At 39.2% G+C, this 22538-nt stretch overlaps 1 protein-coding gene across 1 annotated transcript; it reads left to right on the top strand.

Moving 5' to 3' along the window:
• Positions 1-527: 527 nt before the first annotated feature.
• Positions 528-20928, top strand: Ywhab (tyrosine 3-monooxygenase/tryptophan 5-monooxygenase activation protein beta). The gene is made up of 6 exons (XM_027954121.2): positions 528-714; positions 14827-15129; positions 17246-17369; positions 18777-18940; positions 20407-20502; positions 20783-20928. The coding sequence occupies exons 2-6, from the start codon at positions 14830-14832 to the stop codon at positions 20837-20839; spliced, it is 741 nt and encodes a 246-aa protein (XP_027809922.1). The 5' UTR covers positions 528-714; positions 14827-14829; the 3' UTR covers positions 20840-20928.
• The last annotated feature ends 1610 nt before the right edge of the window (positions 20929-22538 follow it).

Raw genomic sequence — 22538 nt, 5'->3', positions numbered from 1 at the left:
GGAAGAATTAGCTTAAAGGACTAAAAGCTGGATTAACTAAAAAATATAGGAATGCACATTTCTCTGCTCTAGGACCAGTATTCCCAAAGCACAAAGAAAACGGGATTGCCCTCGGCCTCCGACCCCGAGAGGATCACTTTCATGGGGTGGGGGCCGATGACCCTCGAATTCTCGGGGCCCTGTGAGTTCCTACCCAAAGCAAAGAGGGCAGCCCCTCTCCAAACCTCTCTCCCAGTCCTCCTCGTTCCCACACATCCGATTACTTGACCACCACCCCCAGCTCCGCCCTCTCTCCTCCCACCTCCTCTTCCTGCTCCCCCGCCCCATTTCCTTCCCCTTCGCCCGCCCCCTCCTCTCTCCCACCCAGAGACCGACACCCTCCCCAGTCTGCTACATCCCTGCCCTCCGCTCTTCTTCCTCCTCCCTTCCGTCAGCGCCCCTCTTGGGAGGCCAGGGCAACCCCGTGCCTCGTTTGCCCAATGAGGAGACAGCATAAGGTGGGGCGGGACTTGGGCCGGAGCGGAAGTGGTGGCCGGAGCGGAAGTGGAGCTGCCGCCACCGCCGCCGCCGATTCCGGAGCCGGGGTAGCTGCCGCCGTCGCCGCCGCAACTGCAGCCACCGCTGCCGCCGCCTCAGGAGTGGGCTTGGGAAGGAAGCGGTTGCCATTCTTAGAGCTTCGTCGGAAGCACTTTAGGCCCCTGCAGCCCTGCCACGGTGAGTGCAGCCGGGCCCCCTCGGGGCCCCCAGGGGCCCAAGCTAGAAGCCCCTCTCGGGCTGCGCGACAGCCACCGTGGCCCCGCGGGGGACCTGCGCGGGTAGCGGCGCGCGGCCCCCTCGGCCCCGCGCGGCCGCTTGCGGCGCGGGCTCGGCCTTGCCGCGGCCCCTCCCTGTTTCCGGGGCCGGGCCCTCTGCCTCTGGGAGAAGCCTGGGCCTCCCTCGCCGCCCGCAGCCCTGCCCGGCGGGCGGGTGCGGCTCCGTACTGCGCTGAAAGGGACGGTCGGGCGTGGGCCCCGGAAACGCCCCCCCTGCACACCCTACCGAGCCCCCCTCTCTCCCTGGGATTCGGTGGGCGCGAACCGTCTCCTTCATCCCTGTCACGACTGCTCCGTGCATTCTGCTTCCAGAAACTGAAATCTCACCACGCGGGCGAGTTTCCGAGCCCCAGCACCCCAGCTGGACTCCCCCGGAGGAGTAAAGGGTTTAACCTTGGCGGACTGCAGGGGAAAACCCCCTCCCACTTTGCAGTAAAGCCGTTTCATCATCTTTCAATGGTTTGGGAGCTTGGTAGGACGGAGATTCCCTGGGAAAAGCAGGGTTGAGGTTTGAATCAAAAATGGATTCACTGGAACCGGGTACTGAGTCAGGCGGGATCCCCAGGAAGAAAAAAATACCACAGGCTGAGTAGTGGAATACCGCCCCATGTTATTTAGTGACATTTAATGCCAGAATCTTTTGTGTCCTTGCCCCAAATTCCCCCATCCATTTTTCGGTCTGAAATTTGCCTGATGGCCTCCCGGGTGGGGAATGGGTGGGCGTGATGTGGATTCTTTTTCATCAGATGAGTACATCTTTGTCTATTGCAAATGGAGAACTTGCATGTAATGGGGGTTTCAAAGGTGGCAGCATTAGTAAGACAATTTGCCAACCTTTCTTTAAAAATGCATGTCTCTTGTCCTTACCTTCACTGCATTTCTCTTTGGTAAGGCTAGGTAGCATCAGGCTCTGATTTTACTTGCCCTGTGTGGGAGATGGAATTTGGCAAGGTGATGTTATGAATATATAAAATCAGCCGGTCACAGGAGCCAAAACAGAAAGGTGAAGAAGCATTTACAAAAATATGAGAGTTGTCTGCACTTCTCATTGTCTCGGTTGTTCATATGAAACCACATACATATGCAGTTTATAGAACTGAACACATGGTTACTCAGCTTTTCGCATTTTCCTATTGAAAATTTATAAGTATTATTTGTTCTTGGTGGTGAATTTCTTGACTGCCTCCAGTGCACTGCATTTCTTAGGGCTGTCTCAGTTGTCTGAACCTGTTTTTCTAGGATCCTTGTCCTTAGCTGCACACAGAATGGTGAGTGTGAAACCTGTCAATTTTGTTGGGTCTAAGTTAAAATCTTTTTTTTTTTTTTAAATGGAAAAATATATATATATATTTAGTTGTAGATGGACACAATGTCTTTTTATATGGTGCTGAGGATCGAACCCAGGGCCTCACACATGCTAGGCAAGCCCTCTACCACTGAGCACAACCCCAGCCCCTAATTTAAAATCTTCCCAGCCCCTAATTTAAAATCTTAAGCATGGCTTTCTAAATGGTAGCAACTGCAGAATTATTTTCCTGGCCTCTGCCTTCAGTGAGATAAGAAACCATTCACCCATCTTACAGATGAAGACTTTACCAAAAATGAGGTGATTTGGCCTAAACCACATATCTATTTGCAAATTGAATATTCTCTTTTGTCAGTAGCAAATATTTATGGACCATCAGCCTCTGGAGTATGGCTCCTATGGCTTCTACCCTATAATCTTCTGAACATTTCCCATCATGCAGTGCTTGTGTTATGTTGAAGCCATTTTAGAATTGGAGCTCTATAGATCTGGGAGGCAGCCTCTGTAAACCAGGCTGAACAAATTCCCTTGATGCTAGTTCCCCAGGCAGAGTCTCTAAGAGATTTGGGCTGTGGCAAAAAGTGCATTTTCCCCACTTGACTGTTGATACAGAAACAGAAAGAGTGCTGAAGTTGAAGTTAAATAAATTTGATATAGTTCTCGCCTGCAGTATTTTCTAACTGTGTAATCTTAAGCATGTTAATCTTCTGGTTTTTAGCTTTCCTAACTTTGGAGTTTTCATGAGGCCTTTTTACAAACTAAGTTGTTAAATATAAGCTCTTAATTTTGTTGTTTTTTAATCACAGAGTTCACTTTTCTTTTTTTCTCTAGTTACATTCTGTGAAGACCCAACCCTGCTTTTGTACATGTTGCTTTGAAAAAAATGATATATCATTATAGAACTTCTTTTACATGTACAAATCCAGCCTTTCTGAATCATTTTCTCATCTGTACAGTGCAAATGGTAATGCAGTCTTTGATACATTATGACATACTCAAAATAAGCACCTGAAATATAAATTTTTAAAAATATTAGGTTAAATTTGTTTATTCATTTTTTGCCATGTTGGCAATTGAACACAGGGTCACACACAAGCTAACAGACAAGCAGTATCACTGAACTTCATCCCCAGCCCCTTTTAAATTGGTAACATAAAAACTCTACATATAAATGATGTTCTATGTGAATTTACAGGGAAATGGATGGCATTAGAGCAGATTATGCTAAGTGAAGCTAGCCAATCCCTAAAAAACAAATGCCAAATGTCTTCTTTGATATAAGGAGAGTAACTAAGAACAGAGTGGGGTCGAAGAGCATGAGAAGAAGATTAACATTAAACAGGGATGAGAGGTGGGAGGGAAAGGGAGAGAGAAGGGAAAATGCATGGAAATGGAAGGAGACCCTCAGAGTTATACAAAAGTACATACAAGAGGAAGTGAGGGGAAGGGGAAAAATAATACAAGGGGGACAAACGAATGTCAGTAGAGGGGGCAGAGAGAGAAGAGGGGAGGGGAGGGGAGGGGAGGGGAGGGGAGGGGGGATAGTAGAGGATAGGAAAGGCAGCAGAATACAACAGACACTAGTATGGCAATATGTAAATCAATGGATGTGTAACTGATGTGATTCTGCAATCTGTATATGGGGTAAAAATGGGAGCTCATAACCCACTTGAATCAAATTGTGAAATATGATATATCAAGAACTATGTAATGTTTTGAACAGCCAACAATAAAAAATTAAAAAAAAAAAATTTACAATAAACAAAGGAAATTCCATCACATTAAAAAAAAATAAATAAATGATGTTCTATGTGATATTTCAGTACATGTATGTATCCTATAATATTTAAATCAGATTAAACAAAGTTCTTCCAGGTTTTTGAGATATATAGTATATAATTGTTATCTATAGTCACCCACCCTACTGTTACATCAGAACTTCTTACTCCTATCAAACTTGTAACTTAATACCCATTGATCAGGGCTGGGGATGTGGCTCAAGCGGTAGTGCGCTTGCCTGGCATGCGTGCAGCCCGGGTTCGATCCTCAGCACCACATACAAACAAAGATGTTGTGTCCTCCGATAACCAAAAAATAAATATTAAAATTCTCAAAAAAGAATACCCATTGATCAACCTTTCTGTAGTATATATTTTTAATAGTTTTTGACCATATGCATGAACGTACACGTATTTAGTTATAGCATATGTGCTATATAACATAGAATCCACTTATTTGTAATGTTCACCAACTGATGAAGTAGCATTAGGTATAATTATAATAGCTAGCATTTGTAGCATAAACTGTGCACTAAGCACATATATATTAACTCAGTCTTTGTAACAGCCAATAAGAAGTAAGTACTGTTAGCCTCATTTTGTAGATGAGGAAACTGAGGCACAGAAGAGTAATTTTTCCCAAGGATACCAACACAAGGTAAGTACTGGAATTGGGAATCAAACCCAGGTGGTTTGGCTCTAGGGAATGATAGATTTCTACTTATGGAATAACGTCTATATTTTATGGTGAATACCATTTAGTCCTTCATTTTTCTTTACATATATCCTATTAAAGTAAATGTATTTAAACTGAGGCTATAGCTAATTTTAAAGACAGGTATACTGTGATTTATTGGGGGGTATACCTTTTCTGGCCTGTGGGAATGATACTTTTGGTGTACATCAGGAAACAAACTTCTGCAAAATCCAGTTTTTCTGGTACTTGCTTCAGACCAGGGAGAAGGTTCATCAGCTACCTTTGTCGCACACAGTTCCAGGTTCTTTATCTAATAGAATTTGATCATGGTCATCGTTATATACTGTTCATCATACTACTTTTTTTTTTTTTTTTTTGGTTGATTTTTAGGTTTTCTATATATTGTCGGGGTAGAGGAAATGAGGGAAAGATCTACATAAGTAGAGAGAAAATTTTAAATTATTACATCTTGTTATGCTGCCTGCTCATGTGGTAACAAAGTACTTTTCCCGTAAATGAGGATACCTTAGAGAATGAACTAAAATTTCATTGTAGAGGGACTTTTAAGTTGCTTGGTTTCTACACTCCTCTAGGGAGAGATGACAGTTCACACATTAGGGGGCAGGAAATCACACTTATGTAATAGCAACTTTTAAGTTTTAGAAGCATTTTAATTGCTGCATGAATATAGGATCCTCATAGTCATCTGCACATCAGGATGGAGAAACTAACAGCTGGAGCTAGGTACTGAGGGGAGTTTTCTAAGGGGAATGCTTAAAAAGGATGAATAGAATACAGTGCTTTATTTCATGATATGTGTGCTCAAAGTGAATCATGATAATGCTTTCTCTACCAAAGATCTTCTAAAAGAGGCATGGTCACATGTTTCAAATACTTGTAATGAGATGAAAATGAATGATGGCTTTGCAGAGACAAGTTATTCTAGCAGTTCTTTATTTTGTGATTTTTTTTTTTCCTGTCCTAGTTGTTTATTTCATTGTTTTCTGTAGGCAACCCAAGAAGAGTTATTTCTGAATGGCCTTGACCAGGACAAACTTATTAAAGGGCAAAATAAATTAGATGTGAACCCTATCCATTATTATTTTTTGCCTTTCATTGAGAACTTCACCTTAAAGCTTGTTTGATGAGTTTTTAAAATATATACCAACTTTGCATGATTCTTCAAAAAATTGATGTCTGTTTTTTCCTGACGTAAGCGTTGGGAATAATAATTGATCTTTAGAAGACATTGAGAAAAGAACATTAGTTTTAAAATTAATGTTGGTTTAGCTATAGCTGTGTGACTCTAAGTGAGTTACTCTTTATAAAAGGGAACAGTGTCACCTACTTCATAAGAATACTTAGGATTAAATGAGTTGCTATAAATCCCTAAGTGCTTTGTCCATTTGAACAGACCATAAACAATGGATATTTTTATTAAGCCCAATAGCTAACTGATTGGATTTCTGAATGGAAAAGATAGATGGTATTTCAAAGATTTGTTGAAACTCCATTTGAATCTATAAATATGGTGATAGGTACCGAAAAATATTAGTCAAAAGGCATAGTATTGTCTCCTGATTAGAGCTGACTCTTCAAACAGTAGTCTAAGATAGACTATATGTACATTGTATTTTATAGATTAGATGTCATCTACCTGCCCTGTCCACATGGGCAATAATAACTTGTTCACTTTGTTACAAAAATGTGTCACTTGATTAAGTGATTTGCTGTTCAGTGTGGTAGGCATTGAGCTCTATGTTGAGTATCCAAATACAAGAGTCTGGATTCCTATCTTAAGCTCATAATCCAGTGTGGAGTCAACAAAGACATTTACAATAAATCAATGTGTACCCATTTTAGAAATAGGCGAAGGTTAATTAACATGTGTCTTTCTTTTAAAAAAAAATCTTCAAAGAAAGCAATTTAGAATTGAAAGAAATAAGATACATAGTAAATGCCCCTTCACTCATTGACCATTTATTTTTTAACCTTTGTGTAGGGTATACTTTGGCTGCCATTTATTTGGGTGCTTAAATTTAATCATGGCTAATTGGACATAATTAACAATGGTATTCAAAATTGATGTGAAAGAAGGAATTCTGAAATACAGGTACAGTTTCCCCTCACCATTCAGTGTTCACCAGACATAAAGTTAATGATTTTGTATTTCAGATAACATGTTATGTTTCTAACGAAGAACCTGCAAATGTTTGAATGAAATGAAATTTATTACAGGACTCTACTTTGTGTGTAGAAAGGCACACAGACATTTTTAGAGTAGGTGTTTTTCAGTGAGTAGTTTTCTTTGAGAGCCAGGAGTACTTGACTTTTTTCTGGATAACACCCACTAGCCAGCTGGTCCTGCTGACTTTCTCAGTCCCTCCTGCTGGAGCTTGGCAGGTTTTCCCTTCAGCAGAGTGACTCCAGAGCTGTAACTTCTACTTCGTGGTTCTGTGGTTGCTCTATCTGGAATGATACATCCGACTGCTGTTCAGAATTTGCAGTCAGTTCTTTACCCCACTGAGACTTTGAGCCTAGGTTTTCAAGATGCTCCTGTCTATTGCCATCTATGCTAGCTGGCGACCTAATGCTGGGTTCACAAAGTCTGACTATTCCAATAACTCAAGAAAATGACAAAGAAAGCGCGCAACCACACAGAATTACCTTTTCAATATTCTGGAGACGACTCTGCAACCTTAAGGGTCCATGGAAAGAGAGAGAGCCGCTGGAATTTTTTATTCTTATATAGGGAACATACAAGGGGTGGTTCCATGGAACATTCTATCCCAAAAAGGGCAAAGGGGTAGGATTACAAAGGAACGGGAGTGTAGCTCAACCCCTGCAGGTGAGGCCTGCACCTGGAGCCACGCCTTGTTATCTGAGCTGGGGTAACGCCCAAGTTACTGCCACCTGGCAGTCATGCCAGACTGAAGGCAATAATTGGTCAGTGCCCTGGGGCATCAGGACCTAAAAGTGTCTGCATCCATGGCACCTGTCAGTTTCCTCTCTGGATTAATAATTGTTCTCATTCCTTTTTCCACTTTGGCCTTTGCTTTCTGTCATTTAGAAAAACATACTGTACTTTATGCATACATCTGTTTTCCTGTCACCACCTGGAGTTTCCTTTCTCTCTCTTAACCACAGCTCTTCATCCCATAAAAGGAATTTGGGACCTATATACTTTTGAAGTAAACCACTTTCCTCTAATTCTAGCAGGTAGCTTTTCTGAGGAGAAGCATTGTAACCCACAAAGGTATGACATTTTCTTATGTTCCAACTATTCAAGTTTATGTTCTGGGAGGGAAGGTCATACAGCTTTCATTTCTTTTGAACTACTCTCAGTGACTAATCCAGAGTTCTTGGAAATAATCTATTTTTTTTTTTTCCTTTTGCAGTTCTTTCAACACACATTGATTATATGCACTACATTTTTGTGAAGTAGTTTATGAGTAAGCTTTTATTTTGACTAGCACCAGATAGGCATTTTATGTGCATTATTTTATTTGGTAGCTGTTAATATCTACTTTTAACAGTGAGGAAACTGAGATGCAGAGAAGTTATAATATGGAAATATGGGGGGGGGGGGTCGCTTAATTTCTCTATAGAAGCCCGGATTTGTTGTATGTAGGGCTTTCCTGAAACAGATTCCACCAGTATGTTTTATATAAAACTTGGGTAATTCCAGATATATAAGAGATGATCGAATCCTCATTTTAAATTTCTAACTCAATGTTATTTTAGAATTGAGTGCTTTGTTTTCCTCAAAAATAAAATATAGTTGAAAGTTAATGATGGCCACAGCCATCATTTTCAATCTGTTTTTTTGGGGTGGAGGATACTGGGGATAAACTCAAGCACTAACTCACATCCCCAGCCCATTTTTGTATTTTATTTAGAGACAGGGTCTCACTGAGTTGCCTGGGACCTTGCCAAGTTTTTGAGGCTGGCTTTGAACTTGCAAACCTCCTGCCTTAGCCTCCCAAGCCGCTGGGATTGTAGGCTTGCGCCATTGAGTCCGGTCATTTTCAAATTCTTTCTTCCTTTGCAGTGCCCTTTAAAATATATGTATACACACATAGCACGCACAAGCATATATATAGTGAGAAAGATTGATTATAGTCATTTTTTTGTCCTTATCCTTGGGTATCGCCTTTGGACACTGGGAAATAACTTCTCAGAATTTTGACCCTGATTAGAAAAACTTAGGCAAAGAATTGAGATGGTGGGGCTATGTTGGTTATTAGATACTCTTGTTCCAGCATTTGTTATCTGGGCTAGGGTTTTGTTTCTTTGAAGGAAATAGTTATTTTGTTGACACCTTTAGAATTATTTTTCATAGCTTTCTGTTTCTCTAAACCTCTAACTTCTGTTTTTTAAAAAGTTTTTCTTATAAAACAAATTATTTTGTACTCCTGGTGCTTATCACAGGCTGTGTTCTTTTATGACTCATAGATGGTCATGTAGTCTTCTGCCATCTTACTTTCTCTTTTTTTAAATCATTTCCCTATTGTTGTATATTTAAATGTTTTTCACTATGCAATTGCTATATTTATTAGCAAATGCTTCCTAGTCCTCTGACTTGCTGCATCAGGTTACTTCGGACAGATTGACACCTGTCACTACCATATGAGAGTGCTTGGTAACTTTATTCTCAAGCATGTCGTTATCTTCTTGAAATATGCCAGGCACAGGAAAACTCTCTTAGCTCACTGCAGAGCTAGGACACTCTCCCTGCAACCCCCCACCCCACCCCCAACTTTGTCCTGCAATGAGTTTGTCTACTGTGGTATCTTTGACTCTCTGAGAATGGTACTGGGCTTGATGACCAGTCTATAGTCCTTTATAAAGCTCAGAAGAAAAATTATATCCTGATGATAAACCATCACTAGTTGTCATCTCTAGAAAATTTGATTAGGAACTTATAAATATAAGGGTCAGTTAACATGTATTCCCATTTTTATTTCATTGAGGGGTTATTTCCTGTGCAAGAATAATTTAGACTTGCTTTTTCTACTCATGGGCTTGTATATTTAAAAACAAATCCAGCTGGGCATGGTGGTGCACACCAGTAATCTCAGCTACTCCAGAGGTTGAGACAGGAGGATTGCAAGTTCAAGGCCAGCTTTGGTAATGTAGTGAGACCCTGTTCAAAATAAAAAATAAAATGGGTTGAGGATGTAGCTCTGTGATAGAATGTCCCTGGGTTTGATTCGCAGTACTGGTTGATAGTTCACCCACTTGCTTGCTCAGTGGTAGAGTGATCCTGGGTTCAGTCTCCAGAATGGATGGATGGATAGATGGATAAACAGATTTAAAAAAAAAAAATCCAACCTCACAGCATTTTGTGGGTTTAAGCAGTGATGTTACCATAATAATAATACCTCAAAACATTTTTACACTATGCTTTTCATTCTCATATATATATATATATATATATATTTTTTTTTTTTTTTTTTTTTGAGTTGTGGATGAACCTTTATTTGTTTATTTTTATGTGGTGGTACTGAAGATTGAACCCAGTGCCTCACACTTGCTAGACAAAGCACTCTACCACTGAGCCACAACCCCATTCCCATGCACTGTGTATTACTTAAGAAGAGTTTGCACATCTAATGTTCTTTAATTCCCTATCTGTCATATTCACAGCAACTCTCTTAAGGGAGATGCTCTTGTCTTTGTTTTTAAGACTGGAAGACTAGGATGTAAAAGGTCTTAAGGCTGTGTAGTGGCAGATTGTGCTGTGATACAGCCCTGTTGCCTTTCTGCTGTACCAGCATACATAGGCAGGCTGTGTTCTTTGCTATCCCAGTAATGAGTGTTGAAAAACTTACCAGATACATATTTGAGTATGAGTCTTGTACTGAGCACAGTTTTTGACACTAAGTGTGAAATAAATATGCAGTTTTCCTTGGAGGAAACATGTGAAACTGTAAATGGTTTGGTTTTCATCATCTGTACCATAGACTATCATAAAGAAACTCTCCATATGTATTTGAGGTATAGGCATGGTAGACCAATGTGTGCTTTCTGGCCCTGGATGGTTGGCCAGGGTTTGCATAGGCAGGAATTAAAGAGTATAGAAGAGGATTCTACATGAAGAGAACAACAAAAGCAGTTTTTAGTATGTTTGAGCATGGCATTTTATAGGTCATGTGGTGATGTCCAGCCTGAGAGAAGGGTACATGGAGAACAGTGGGTGAGAAAGCCTGGTTGACCAGGAGGAGCCAAGTTATGAGGACCCTGAAAGCCAGGTGGAATGTGGACTTGGTGGAGTGACCAAAAGTGCTGAAAGTTATTGAGTGAAAGTACAGGCAGAGGGCTGGGGATGTGGCTCAAGCGGTAGCGCGCTCGCCTGGCATGCGTGCGGCCAGGGTTCGATCCTCAGCACCACATACAAACAAAGATGTTGTGTCCGCCGAAAAACTGAAAAATAAATATTAAAAAATTTTTAAAAAAAAGAAAGTACAGGCAGAGCTAAAGAAGTAGTTTAGGAAGAGTGATTTTGAAGTAGGGCCAGAAACACAGAGTGAGGTGCAAATACGAGTTTTCAATATGCTTGAGGAATAGAAGCTTTGAATTTCTTTAGAAAAGAGAAGGCTACCAAATTTGTAGTTTTATTCTTTTTAGGATTTATCCATTCATTGGATAGCTATTTGTTCTTACTGATTATGTGCAGGATGTTGTGGGAGATATTCCCAAAAGGAGCTTGTATAGGAAGGGACTTGAGGTATATACAAATAATTTTAATACTGAAGAAATGTGATAAGACATGACAGGTATAGATCAAGTGCTTTGTGAGAGTCATTTTATCTTAGAGCAGTATCATTCAGTAGAAACAGAATGTGAACTATATGTAATCTGAATTTTTCTTTAAAGAGGACTGAGGGTATAGCTCAGTAGTAGAGCCCTTGCCTCACCTGTGCAAGGCTCTGGGTTTAGTACCTAGTATTACAAAAACAAAAACCCAAGTGAAATTAAAAATTTTATTAATTTCTGTACAATAACCAAAATATTATGATTTCAGTGGGTGACACTAGTCACATTTCAAGTGAATAGCCACATGTGGTTCTGGTATTACACAGCTTGGGCTTAAGAAAGGTTTCTTGGAGGAGGTGGCCTTTGAGCCATGCTCTGAAGAACTTTATATTCCAAGTGAGTGGGGAAGGCCATTCCAGATAGAGGGATTGACTTTAGTGAGTCAAGATAGAAAATCACACTTTGTATGTAAGTGTGAAACACATATTGTGTGGCAGGCATTTTATGGGAAAAATCTGAGAAGATAGGTTGGCAAGCATTCACTGATAGGGTGGGCATTGAGATCTGATTCTGCTCTCCAGCAGAAAATAATAATTTTGAGCAGAAAGTGACTTGATCTGGGCTTTTAAGAAGATGGGGCTGGTAGGGAAGTTACTCAGTGGTAGAACATTTGTGTAGCATGTGAGGCCCTGGGTTCAATCCCTAGTACCACAAAAAAGATGGTCTCGTAGCAAAGATGTGAAGGGGGCTGGAGATAGAGACTGAAACCAGTGGGTATAGGGAAAGATGATGGATGGGAGATTTATTGTAGATGTAGAAAGAGGAATGGTTTCATTTCTCCCTTGTCTACTGCCTTGCTCCAAACTGCTGGGTGTTGTGTAACCCATTTCCTGTTGAAATTGGTCTAGCTGCTTCAAAAATCCATGTTATATAAGTCAAAAGTTATGTAAGCAGTAGACATCAGGACATTTGGCTATGGATTTTGTTTGTTTTAAATTGTTTCTGTGTATATGTAGAATTAAAATTTTTTGAAATGGGTAGATACATGAATAGTTTTTTTTGTTGTTGTTTTTTGTTTTTTAATATGCATTTAGTCGCACGGTAACATGATGATTTTCAATCTCTAGGAACTCTTATGATGATCCCAGAGAAGCTTGAAATAGTTGGCCTCAAATCAGAAAGGCCATGTTTTATTTTAGGAAATAGGGTGAGGACATTTGGGAGGTCTCAAAGAGTACTCAAAATTCTTCAAAGTGTGAGTTAAATTTTAAATGCTTGAAGAAGGAGAGAAAAGGGGGTTGAAGGGGGTACTTAATTTGGGCTTAGTTAGGTCGAAGAGCTTTGTGGCATCCTTCAGCAAGGTCCGTCCCTCATATTTCTATTATTATACGGTATGGGATAGCTTAGCTTTGAGTTGGCTTTTGCCCAGAAATTTATTATTTGGAATCTTTCATAGGTAGAATTGCATCAGTGCTGTTGTATGAACTTTGAGCTGGACCTCTAGTGACTTATAACTGCAGACTGTAAATTGAGTCATTGAAAGTTGGTTTCCTCCTGCTGTGCTTGGTACTTTCAGGAATAACAATTGTACGATTATTTAATAATATTTAGGAATTATCCTGATCCCAAAAACTTTATGGTCAAGAAAATTAGGTATACTGAAAGCATGTAATTTTGGGATGATAGGATATTTCTTTCTTGTATTAAAGTAGACTAGGTTATCTCTTAGTAACACTCTATACTGGATAGTTACCCAGGGACTTGGGCTGACAGTCCGTGCTTTTATGAGTGCATCATCTAGAACACATTTTAGGTGGATGCTGTAAGAGAAGAAAGCTTGGGGAACTACATGCAGGATTTTCACAGTTTGAGCCTGGAAGCAGCATCATTTCTGCCTGTGTTGATTGGACAGAGCTGCTGACTCCTAACTGCTGGGGATGTGCTGGGATGTGTAGGGAAGCAGCAAATGGAGTCTTTCCTGAGGATTACTATGTGCTGTAGTTACATTCTAGTGTTGTGAGTGAAGATGTCATAGATCTAGGCAAGACTTACTTCACTAAATGTAACCTTACAATTAGCAAGTTGTATATAGGAGGTAACTCTGAATATGATTTAGATAATAAGCAGTAGGAAGAAAATTCATAGTTCTGAACTGGAGAATCAACTCTTTCTAAATTGCCTGGATATCTTTGTGCTTCATTTGATAATGCATTTTTGTGTGCTTGGGCCTCATGTTTAGAATTTCTCTCTTTAAAATTAAAAAATGAGCTGGAGCCGGGCATGGTGGTATGTGCCTGTATTCTCAAAAGCTCAGGAGGCTGAGACAAGAGAATCACAATTTCAAAGCCAGCCTCAGAAACTTAGTGAGGCCCCAAGCAACTTAGTGAGACCCTTCTCTAAATAAAATATAAAAAGGGCAGGGGATGTGGCCCAGTGGTTAAGCATCCCTAGGTTCAATCCCTGGTGCCTGAAAGAGGATGGGTATGCTGGGTGAGGTGGTGAACATTTCTGATTCCAGAGATTCAAGGTTGAGGCAGGAGGACCACAGGTTTGAGGTCAGCCTGAGCAGTTTAATAACCTGTCCCAAAATAAAAAGTAAGAGGGGCTGAAGATGTAGCTCAGTGGTAAAGCACCCCTGGATTCAGTCCTTAATACCACAAAAATCAATAAATGAATAAGCATATTTTTACTCTATGGCATAGAGGGATATATGTAAATTTAAGCTAACAGTATGTAAACTAACTTTTAATAGTAAATCATTTTTAGTTGCTTTTTTCAAAAAAAAATTATTGCACTTTCTAAGATTATTGTAGTGGAGAACTAACTTAAGGTGAGGTGATTAAGAGGCGTTCACTGATTGGTCTGTATAAAGGGTTCGATAAAATAATAAACTGAAAACACTGAGATTTTTGTTTTGAGAAAATCTAAATGAACTTCTGTGGTTCAAATAAATTTATTTAAGTTCTGTTTCTATACATCCTGTATACTTTTTATTTTTTGCAACCTATACCTAAACAAAATTAGTACCTGGTATTTGTATATAATGCTTTAAACTTTTCATAGTACTTCATGTATATTAGGTCACTTGTCCTTGTAAGAGCCTCTTTGAGGGAGTTGGTAGTGTTCTTGCTTTCCAATAAGGAAACTAGAGCTCTCAGGTTAAGTGATCTAACCAAGATCATTGCCCTCTGAGTAGGAGAGCTAGTGATCGGTAGAGCCCAAGTCCATCCACCTTGATTCATGATTCTTCTCTTTGGTGTGTGTTGGAAAATTAATTGACCCAAATAAAGGCCTTAGCAAAGTACCTGACAGTATAGATGCTTAGTGCGTGATCTGTAATGTCGATGGCATTTGGAGCTAGATGTTTCACTTTTGGGTAGGCTTTTCAGAGGGGTTGTAAGAAGATTCACACATGTATTTCCTGGGCCCTGAAGCCTGACATCTGCTTTTCTTTTTCTCTTGCTCTTGTTCTAGGGAATGACCATGGACAAAAGTGAGCTGGTACAGAAAGCCAAACTCGCTGAGCAGGCTGAGCGCTATGATGACATGGCTGCAGCCATGAAGGCAGTCACTGAACAGGGGCACGAACTCTCCAATGAAGAGAGAAATCTGCTCTCTGTCGCCTACAAGAATGTGGTAGGTGCTCGCCGTTCTTCCTGGCGCGTCATCTCCAGCATTGAACAGAAAACAGAGAGGAATGAGAAGAAGCAGCAGATGGGCAAAGAGTACCGTGAGAAGATAGAGGCGGAGCTGCAGGATATCTGCAATGATGTTCTGGTAAGGGGCCAGTGCTTCTCTTTAAAGAGTGACTTCTAAATAGTATTAACACTGTCCAAATGCAAACTCTCAAACAGCTTATGAGAAAGAGTGTCTGAGTATACTGGAAAGCTGAAAAACCATTTACAACCCACTTTTATGCACATGATATGATTCCCCTCCCTCCCCCCTTTTTTGCTTGATCAGAGGTTGTTCATCACTTCTGGGCTATTTTCCTCCCTTATCAGAAAAGCTTGTGAAAAACAGGAGGATTTAGTCAACATCTTTTCTTTAGAAATTGAGGCCAAATAGACAGGATTTTAGATGCAGCCACAGATAGGCTATTCTCTATAGTCATCTGAGTAGTGATGTCATCTCCTGTAGGGGAGGCAGGATTAAAAAGCTGAGCTGCCTTTCATCCTCTCCCCAGCCATGCCTTCACAGTGGAGAGTCCTGATTTTGTCTGAAAATTAGGCACATTCCTCAAGTTCAGTATGCGTTCCAAAGCCAAATCAAAGGTGGTTTGGGGATTCTCCTCTCCGGTGTTTTATATAAGCTAGAGGGAGATTGTTGACTCTCTGTGACCACAGTTTGGGGTTGGATGGGAGGGGTGCATATCCTAGAGCAAATCATGATCATATTGTCTTTCCCTCACATCCTGAGCCCACTGGGAACTTTTTTTTTCTTCCAGGTGAAATCAGGTAAAAATGAACGGTGAGGGATGCTTTGAAGGGAAAAGGAATTCACACTTGTTGACCTACCTCCTCCCCTGCTGGCTGCCTCTCCGAATTACTGCCCATGACACCTTTCTTTTGAAAAACCAGTACAAAGCTTGTCAGTCATCAGGCAGTACTTCTCATCCCTAACCCATAAGGAGTTACACTCTGTCTGCAAAGAATATTAAAATGACTACTGCCCCTTGCGTCTTCTTAAATCCCCTTATAATTAAGCTTTGCATTGAGCTTCTCTTTTTATTAGATTCATGGTGTAAGATAAACAGTATCATGGCTAAACTTGTTGCCTGTTGGTCATTTGGGGGTTTGTTAATGGTGCACTAATTCCTGAATGTTAGGTACATCTGGTATTCAGATGAAGTATGGCATGCATTCCAAGGGCAAGAAAGTTCCATAATTCCTGAAATGTAGACCAGCTTTTAAGAGCATCTGAAAGAATGTGAAGAAGAGCATGGTACTTACTGCCTCTTAACCAGTTTTTCAGGATGCCACATTCTAAAACAACTCTTCGAAAATATTGCTCTGTATACGAAGCTTGGACTCCTTCAGAACTACTTTTGTTGTAAGCATAAATGTTTAAAGGAATTTATTATTAATAATAGTATTAGACTCTTTTGAGTGCTTACTGCGTGCCAGCCATCGTGTTAAGCACTTTATGTACATTAGCTCACTTGTCCTCAAGTTTACCCTAGAAGGTGGCCATTGTGATCCCCCATTGTACAGCCAAGCAAACTGAGGCTTGGGTGAGAAGGCAGTCGGTCCAGGGTGATAGAGACAGCAGGCAGAAAAGGGGTTTCTTCCCAGGTCAGATTGATTCTGAACTTAGTTCTTGGCAGTTTTGTTCTATTATCACTTTTGTTCTATTATCACTTTTTTTCTCCCAGAATGGAAAAATATTTTTCCCCCTCTAATTCCAAAAATAAGACAGGTTTATTTATTTTTTAAAGTTAAGGCAAAGTAAAATCACTCTGATCTTATCACCTAGAGGACCATTGTGAACATAATCCTTCCAGGTTTTTCCCCTATGTATTTGTGTGCCTGTACACATAGATATTTTAATATCAAATATGGCTTTTGTGTTTTTATTCTGCTTTTTCACTCAGATTTCTTTTGAGAGCATTTCCATGTTATCAGTGTAGTTCTACATCATTTTTGCATAGCATTGCATTGTAATAGCTATGTTTTAATGAACCCCTTATGGATGGTCAAAGTGACTTTTAACTGAAGAATATGGGCATCTGCTGTTATGACCTAAACAACATTTGGTCTTGGATTTTAAAAAAAAAAAGTTATTTTTAATTTTCAAAAAAATTGGTAGTGGTAGTTTGTATCTTGAATCTCAAATATAATTTTAGAATCATGTAAATAATTCAAAGTTCTTAATAATGTGAATCATTTTTTAGGAGCTGTTGGACAAATATCTAATTCCCAATGCTACCCAACCAGAAAGTAAGGTGTTCTACTTGAAAATGAAAGGAGATTATTTTAGGTATCTTTCTGAGGTGGCATCTGGAGATAATAAACAAAGTAAGTAACATTTAAACAAATTTGACCAATAGTGGAGCTAGTCTCCTTTTGTAAGGACTTCAACAATTTTTGCTTTTGTCTGTGCATCATAGACATTAGATGATGTCACAGTAATCAAAATGTAAAAGACCATTGTGCTGTGAGGAATGAGGTTGTGGGGGTTGACAAATCAGAATGTGTCTAAGGAGTAAATGTGGAGGGCGTTAAAAAGTCTGATGTGTAGTGAGTGCATTTGAAGAGCTCTTTTTCTTGGAAATTATTTGATAGCTGTCTTTTTAGAAACAGAACGTTAAAGTATAGTAGTCTACTTTTATGTACAGTTTTGTTTTCTCCAGTTTCAGTTTCTTAAGGCCAACTAAGGCCTGAAAACATTAAATGGAAAATTCCAGAAATAAACAGTTCATAAGTTTTAGATTTCACCCTGTTCTGAGTAATGGGATGAAGTGTTATATCATCCTCCTCGGGATGTGAATCATCCCTTTGGCATATGCACCTTGTATATATGTTCCCTGCCTATTGGTCTTTTAATTGTCATCTTACTTATCAGATTGACTGTCATAGTATGGCCATGTTTGTGTTAAGATAACCCTTATTGTACTTAATGACAAAGCACAAACTCCTATTACAGTATATTATAATTGTTCTATTTTATGATTGTTGTTAATCTCCTACTGTGCCTAATTTATAAATTAAACTTTATAGATGTACATACAAGGAAAACAGTTAAATGAGGTTCAATACTATACATTCACTGGGGATCTTGGAACATACACTCTGCAGATAAGGGAGACATATAGTGATGCATTTCTTTTGTCACAAGGATATTGTGATAGTGGTGCTGTGATAGTGTTAACAGCTGTGTGTCCCTGCTGTGTGCCAAGTACTTTAAAGTCTTGTTTATTCTCTCACAACTTTGAGTTTAGATGGGAGTCTATTCGGTTTTTGTTTTTATTGTGCTGGAGATTGAACCCAGACCTTGTGCATGTGAGGCATGCACTCTACCCACTGAGTTATATCCCCAGCCCCATTTTTCTAATAAAGGAAACCAGGGATAGAGAGTTATTCTCAGCTGTGTACCTAGTGAATTAAAAGTTGGGAATTCAGTTTGGGTCTATCAACTCCGAAACCCCTTATTTTTCTATGTTCCGTCTTGTTAAAGATTATGTTTCTTGATTGGTTTAATAGACTTTGTTATATTCGTCATTGTTTCCCCTGGAACACTTAATATAGTACTTGACTTAGAATAAACATTTAGCAAATGTTTGATTGAATGGTAGAGACACTGACATCTCATTTTGATGGATCATTTACATCAGCCCACTTTGTCAAAATACTGTGATTGTGAATCCAGTTTATGATGCACCATGTGGGAGAAGCAGCCTTTAATACTTTTCCTCTTTCTTACAGCCACCGTGTCGAACTCCCAGCAGGCTTACCAGGAAGCATTTGAAATTAGTAAGAAAGAAATGCAGCCTACACACCCAATTCGACTTGGCCTGGCTCTAAATTTCTCAGTCTTTTACTATGAGATTCTAAACTCTCCTGAAAAGGCCTGCAGCCTGGCAAAAACGGTGAGAAGGATCCTCCGGTTTCTAATCCTAATAGACTTTTGAGCTTCCTAGTAACTTTTATTGTGGGACATCCTCATGGTCTTGGACTTTTTAGAAGATTTTTTTTTTTTTTTAAGGGTAGGATTACGTCTTTTATGAAAGAAATACAGGCCTATTATTTTGTGATTCCTTCTCAACACTCCTGCTGATTTATTATTATTATTATTACTACTACTACTACTACTACTACTATTTTTGAGGGGTGGTTGCAGAACATTCCAGGTAAAGGTGGTTTATTGTTTTTCATCAAGCTTTGGGCCTTGGTTTTACATCATCATCCTCCTTCCAATATAGTAGGTTATGGCTGTGTAAATGAAAGAAATCAGACCACATTCCCTCTCTTCTTCCCTTCCTTTCTGTACTGGGAATGGAACCTTCAGTCCTTGTGCATATTAGGCAAGTGCTCTACCACTGAGCTACATCCCCAATACCTACCCTCTTTTAATTTTATTTTTGAGACACAATCTCACTAAGTTGCCCAGGTTGTCCTCAAACTTGTGATCCTCTGCTTCAGCCTTCTGAGTAGCTGGGATTACAGGTGTGCACCCCCCACTCCCAGCTGGACCACATTTTCTTTGTGTGCTATATTTCCTCCTGTCTTTTTTTGGCCTTTTCTTTATATGTATTTGTAAACATGCGCACAGTTTTTTGTTGTTGTTTGTTTCTTTTCTTTCTTTCTTTCTTTTTTTTTTTTTTTTAAGTTTGGAAAAGGTCCTGAAATGAACCCCTTAAATTGCTGCTCTTAACCTATTGAGTCTCATTGTCCCAGATGTGGGATATCTGTAAAAACTTAAATGGAGAAACAGTTATACCGCTTATGATAACTGGAAATAAATATTGTGTTTTTAAAGTTCTGTTCTTTGAGAAAATAACTGAATGATTACAACATTTAGCAAATGTTTTATTGAATGGTAGACACTGATATATGTATTTTCATAAAGATATATAAGTGCTAGGTTATCATTTCCAGCCTATTTTAATATACCTGTGTCAATTTTGTTGAACTATTTGCAGAATTGAAAATTTGAGACTTAGCAGGTTAATTAAATCAGGTTTAGTGAAGTGAGTTTCACTCTTGTACATTTTTTTGTATCTAAGTTTAAAAAAAATTTAAGAGATTTTCTAGAAGAGTTTTTGGTAAATAAAAATTTGTGTGAATTTACCTAGAACAGATGTGCTAGGCTTAACAATAATACTAGTTACTTATTAGATAAAGCCAAGTTTATTAGAAAATCATAATTTATATTGTCTAGGAAATTTTATCATTGCTGATTGGTGCTTTATAATCACATTATGAAGTTTTATAAACACAAGGCTCCCCCAAAGTACTGTAGAAGAAGAAAAATTATAGTCACTTATTAGAAGGAAAAAAAAACTCAACAATTCTAAGAACATGTAGATTCTTTGCTGAAGGCTCTGTGTTTTAGGCATTTGATGAAGCGATTGCTGAATTGGATACACTGAATGAAGAGTCTTACAAAGACAGCACTCTGATCATGCAGTTACTTAGGGACAATCTCACTGTAAGTACTACTTTTGGATGGTTTATGGCCTTTCCTATTCACCTGCTAAATAATTCACTGTTATCCAAGATTCAAGAGAGGATTTATACTCCATTAAACATAATTCAGTTAGTTATAGATGACTGCTAAAATTGTGATGTGTATAGTCATCAGTGTATGCAATAATACAGAAGGAATTTTAAACAGTTGATTGAAATAAGATATAGATTGAACCACTCCCACATAAATTTGAGTAGCCATACTTTGAATAATACCTTTTTTTTTTTTTTCTCTCTTGCAGCTGTGGACATCCGAAAACCAGGGAGATGAAGGAGATGCTGGGGAGGGAGAGAACTAATGTCTATCATGCTTTGTGATCTGTTCAGTGTCACTCTGTACCCTCCACATTTATCCCTTTGTGCGATAAAACAAACAAACAAACAAAAATTTGTACGTTGACTTCGATTTTTCACAGCCTCAGCCTAGCAAAAATGGTCCATGGTATAAACAGCTGGTATTTGTATCTAAAACTCGGATTGGTCACATAAATGCCACGGCATTCTGAAGTTTTGATTTCATTAATATTGACAGAATTACTGTGTGCTTAATTTTTTTAAACTGAACACTGTGATTATGGGGTTTTGTAACTTAGCAGAACTCTTACTGGTAGAAAAAATAGACCTGAATTATGTGTAACTTTTTGGAAAGTTTAATCTGATATCAAAATAGTCACTGAAATACAATTCTGTTGTAAAGTTGTACAGAAAGTTATAGAGACTATATTGTGGTGCTGGGACTGGAGTGAGACACATCATTTGGCATCCAAGTTTAATGGTAATTCACAGTAATTCTGCCTGTGGTTCAGGGCTTGTAGACATTTGACCAGTTTGGGCTGTTGCCACTCAAAAGTTCATGACCACAAAAGTCTACAGTGTCTTCCTCTGAGGAAACTCGGATCCTGAAATTGAGATTCTTTGTGGCAGATAGCTGGGTTATGACACTGCAAAAAGGTTCAGTGCTCATTATAACAAGAGTGACTAAGCCCCCTTTCCTACAGCAATATGTTACTGATTTGCAACTTTTCAAAACAATCGGATCTGTTTTCCTTGTTACTACTTAGCTAAAGAAAAACAAGCTATATATCTTATGAACCACCTTATCTGTTTCCTGGGTAAGTCATTTAAGAACAATGTTCTGTAGAGATTGCCTCTCACTGGAGGAGTACTCAAGATATTCCTAACTTGGGGCATTAAATTTTAAAATCTAAACATTCCTTCCCCCATGTTCTTTTGAACTATTGACTTTGTTTTTCTCTTCCCTCTTAAAAATGTATGTCCTTCTGCTTCCTTACATTTTCTTCCTTTGGAAATCTGTATCTTTTGTTTACTTTTTATGCCGTGTGGGCAGAGGGTGCAAGACAGTGGTGAGCATTTTGGTGAGTAAGGCTTGCTTCAGAGTTGAGAAGAGCTTCTCACACCACATCCCAGTCTTCCTCCAGTTCTCAGCACAATTGTTGCTCTTCAGTCATAACCACAGTCTGAATCAAAAAGTATTTTTAAATCTCCATGAGTTCTCCCTTTATTGCAACCAACCCTGATAATGCTTGTTAGTGCCTATCACCAGATCTCCAAAGTGTACTCATCCAGCTCAGTTCTCAGACATGTCTACACAAGACCCTATAATGCAGGGAAGTTGCATGGGCACTGCAAAGGAGAGAATCAAGAATAGCCAGGCCTGTCAGTCTCACAGTATCACCCCTTACCCTTAACATTCCATAAAGCTATAGAGTTCATTTGTTTGTCCATCTGCTGAAATGAGAAAAGAAAAATTCATGCACTGATTTAAAACAAACCAAAAAAAAACTAAAAAAAAAAAAATCCTTTTCTTTCTAGCTGAACAAAAATGTGCAGTTAATACTTGGCGCTTGAAAATGCAGTAGTGAATGTGGAACCAAGCTGTCTGTATATCTGGTAGCTCTCTGCTTTGTTTTCCTTACCAGTATTCTGCCTAATGTTTGCTTCTGTGATGGTTATATTGCCTAGCAAGCACACCTGTGG

The sequence above is a fragment of the Marmota flaviventris genome, chromosome 2, assembly GCF_047511675.1.
Source record: "Marmota flaviventris isolate mMarFla1 chromosome 2, mMarFla1.hap1, whole genome shotgun sequence".
NCBI classification, from domain to species: Eukaryota; Metazoa; Chordata; class Mammalia; order Rodentia; family Sciuridae; genus Marmota; species Marmota flaviventris.
Note: the sequence above shows the minus strand (reverse complement) of the source record. Positions and strands in the feature narration are given on the sequence as shown.